General features: G+C 32.9%; 1 protein-coding gene across 1 annotated transcript; it reads right to left on the minus strand.

The window, feature by feature from the left end:
- Nucleotides 1-586: 586 nt before the first annotated feature.
- LOC134252913 (uncharacterized) lies at nt 587-1,060 on the minus strand. The gene has a single exon (XM_062735452.1). The coding sequence runs from the start codon at nt 1,058-1,060 to the stop codon at nt 587-589; it is 474 nt and encodes a 157-aa protein (XP_062591436.1).
- Between the last annotated feature and the right edge of the window lie 1,917 nt (nt 1,061-2,977).

A 2,977-nucleotide genomic window follows, 5' to 3' on the forward strand; every position in this document is an offset into this window, starting at 1 on the left:
AATTGTAGTATTTTGAAACATTGATTTTAAAAGAAACTCAACGCTAGATATTTTTTTTTAGATTTAGAACCTTAATATTTATTAAGGTACAAAGATTTTAAAATCATATTCGTACATGTATGTAAATATATAAATCAATCTCTTCTCCACTACCTACAATTGAAAACCATAGCCATATTTTGAGCATTTCTGATCTGAATACCTAGCCAGGTTAAGTAAATTTGTAAAACTAAATTTTACTGGTTTTTCTGATGTATTCAGAAGTAAATGAAAGGTTTATACATATATAATGGATAGATGTATGGACAATAGAAAGGAAATTTTCAAAAGAGTTCATAAGAAAAATATTCATGTTGAAGAAAAGCATTTGTTTCATAGATGCATGCCAGCTGTATACCTCCACAATGCCAAGTGTATCATACCAGTTTCCATCAAATATTAGATTTCTTTTTTTTTCGTAGGTCAATTTTCTTTTGCAGAATTTATTTATAAAAGCTTTACACAAATACAGATAGGGCTATGAAGTGTTTGTACTGAAAATGCTCTAGAATTTACAGCTGTACATATTGACCATTTTTAAAATAAATCAAACACGATATTTAATTAACTGAACAAGTCCGGTACTGATATCTCCAATAAACAGATTTTCTTGTGAGTCTATACAGAAAGGTCCCACGCTTACATGTAAGTGTTCTATGTGGCGGATCACGTTTCCATCTTGGTCTATAACGTGGATTAAATTGTTTTCAGTGTCAGTAACAAGCATATTTTGATTGATATCAGTAGCAATGTCGTAAGGCTTGAACTTCTTAAGCTTTGTTTCTGAGACGTTTCCAGTATACCGAAATCGAAAATCACCAAGAGCATTGAACACCACGACTGCCTCCCCTGCCCAGTCAGCTACATAGATATCTCCATGAGTATTTGTGGTAAGAAAGAGAAAATCGTCGTTGTCTGTAGAGAGATATGAATTATATTTCTCGTCGTATTGAATCCTCAGCACTTCGTGAACTCCAGAAAACCCTGTAATTTTACTTTTCTTCAAACCTGTTGTGCGCATGCTTGCGAGGAGGTCTCCATTTCTAGTAAAGCAAATACCTTTGAAGTGCCAGTTGTTTATTTTTATGTGGTTTTTTCTTTCCGTGTCTTCAATCAAGTACACGTCAGAATAATTTGAAAAGAAAGCATTTACTTGTGCATCAAATGTAAAGACTGCAGCATTATAATAAATGTCAATACTCTTGAAGATTTTTCCAGTGCTGTCTATTTTATAAAGTTGGGGACTATTTCCACTCATCCATATTTCACCCTTGTCATCGCATTTTATGTTAAATATTTCATTAAATGGACTTTGAAACGTATTCATTACAGAACTAGTACTTTTTGCATTTTGTAAATCAACATCTCTGCACTCCTCGATGCCGCCAAATGATAAAGATCCAAATAATATCAATATATGATCATCGATATTTTCTTTGGTTACAAGATTTGGAATTGGATTCTCAGGGAAAAGTACTCGTGCATCTTCCCTAATCTTATCTCCTACATTGCTCTCGGCTATGTTATGGAAGGTCAGAGTTCACATTCCTTGTACATCGTATTGGAAGGTTAATTGTGACGTCATTGAAATTTAACAAGCTCCAAAAATTAACGATATGATCATGCGTAAATAACAACTTGAATTTATCTATTTTATCGATTATTCATAAAATCTTGTAAAATTGCAATACTTGATAGCGATACAGTCGAGTAATAGAAGAAAGCCTTTTGTCAAATATGACGTCATCAGCCTTGACATGACGCAGCACAAGTGATCCGGAGGTGTAAATTCACTGGTTTAATAATTACAAGAATGCTTAAATAAATATGATGCCATTACTAATTTTTAGACCTAATCATTAAAACTAAAAGAAAATAATTTATTAAATACAATGTGTATAGAATATGAATTTATCTAGTAGCACTGAAGCTGCACAGGGATAAGGAATATAGAGAATATCGCTAAAACGATGAGCGTATTCGTGATATACATCAAAAGTGCAAGGGCATAGACTATTTTGTTTGAGCTGAAATTTGGAATATTTATTGCTCATATAGTGTATATTTTGAAAAGTGCTGGGAGCTGATCCTGGTCTGCATAACATTAATCTTATTTATAACAGAATTTAAGCAAAGTGGAAATTTTTAGCTATTATAAGCATTTTCGGCAAAATTTTAAGTACTTCGCAAACAGCACTGACTAGCTCCCAGCACTTTTTGGGTAGAGGATATAAACCTCTTTTAATGTGTATCAATTATTTTCTTGAAAAACAAGCGTATGCCCTTGCACTATCCACATTTCCTACATTCAGCTTAACAATTCTATTTTTATACAAGTCACGTGACAAACAGCTAATACGTGCGATATAACTGGTATTAACTACGGCCCAGTCCTATCAATTATTGATAGCTATATTACCTTTTCTACAAGTATTCAGTTGCTTTGTTAAATTTTTTTAAAAGAACCAATACATATTTAAACAGTGCAAAGGTAACATTTTCCATATCGGTCCTTAACATAGCTGAGCTGTAGGTTAAAAAATCCATGACAGTTTTGGAACGCAGAATTATTTCATTTTTCTTAATGGCTTGCTGAAGTCGTTGTTCAACCTCGGAAATTTTCGATGCACATTCTACATTAAGCGTTGTTATTTCTGTTTTCCTTTTCATTACACTTGATCTTAATTTAACTGAGGTGAGATGGACAGATTTGATTATTTTTTCTTCTCTCATAGATATTTCAGCAGCGACTTTATCAAATTCATTTTCTTGAAAAGAAATGGTATCCTTGAATGTTTTGCATCTCTCCAAGATGCTTTTTTCTTCATCTGTTTCAGATATAATATGTTTTCTCCGGTCTTCTATCATAGTTTCCATGTCCACGAAGTCGTGCTCTTTGTGGGCCTCTAATAAACACTTGATACATGTTGATACATTG

Source organism: Saccostrea cucullata, unplaced genomic scaffold (genome assembly GCF_032062105.1).
Source record: "Saccostrea cucullata isolate Sc308-1 unplaced genomic scaffold, CSIRO_AGI_Scuc_v1 ctg5924, whole genome shotgun sequence".
Classification (NCBI taxonomy): Eukaryota; Metazoa; Mollusca; class Bivalvia; order Ostreida; family Ostreidae; genus Saccostrea; species Saccostrea cuccullata.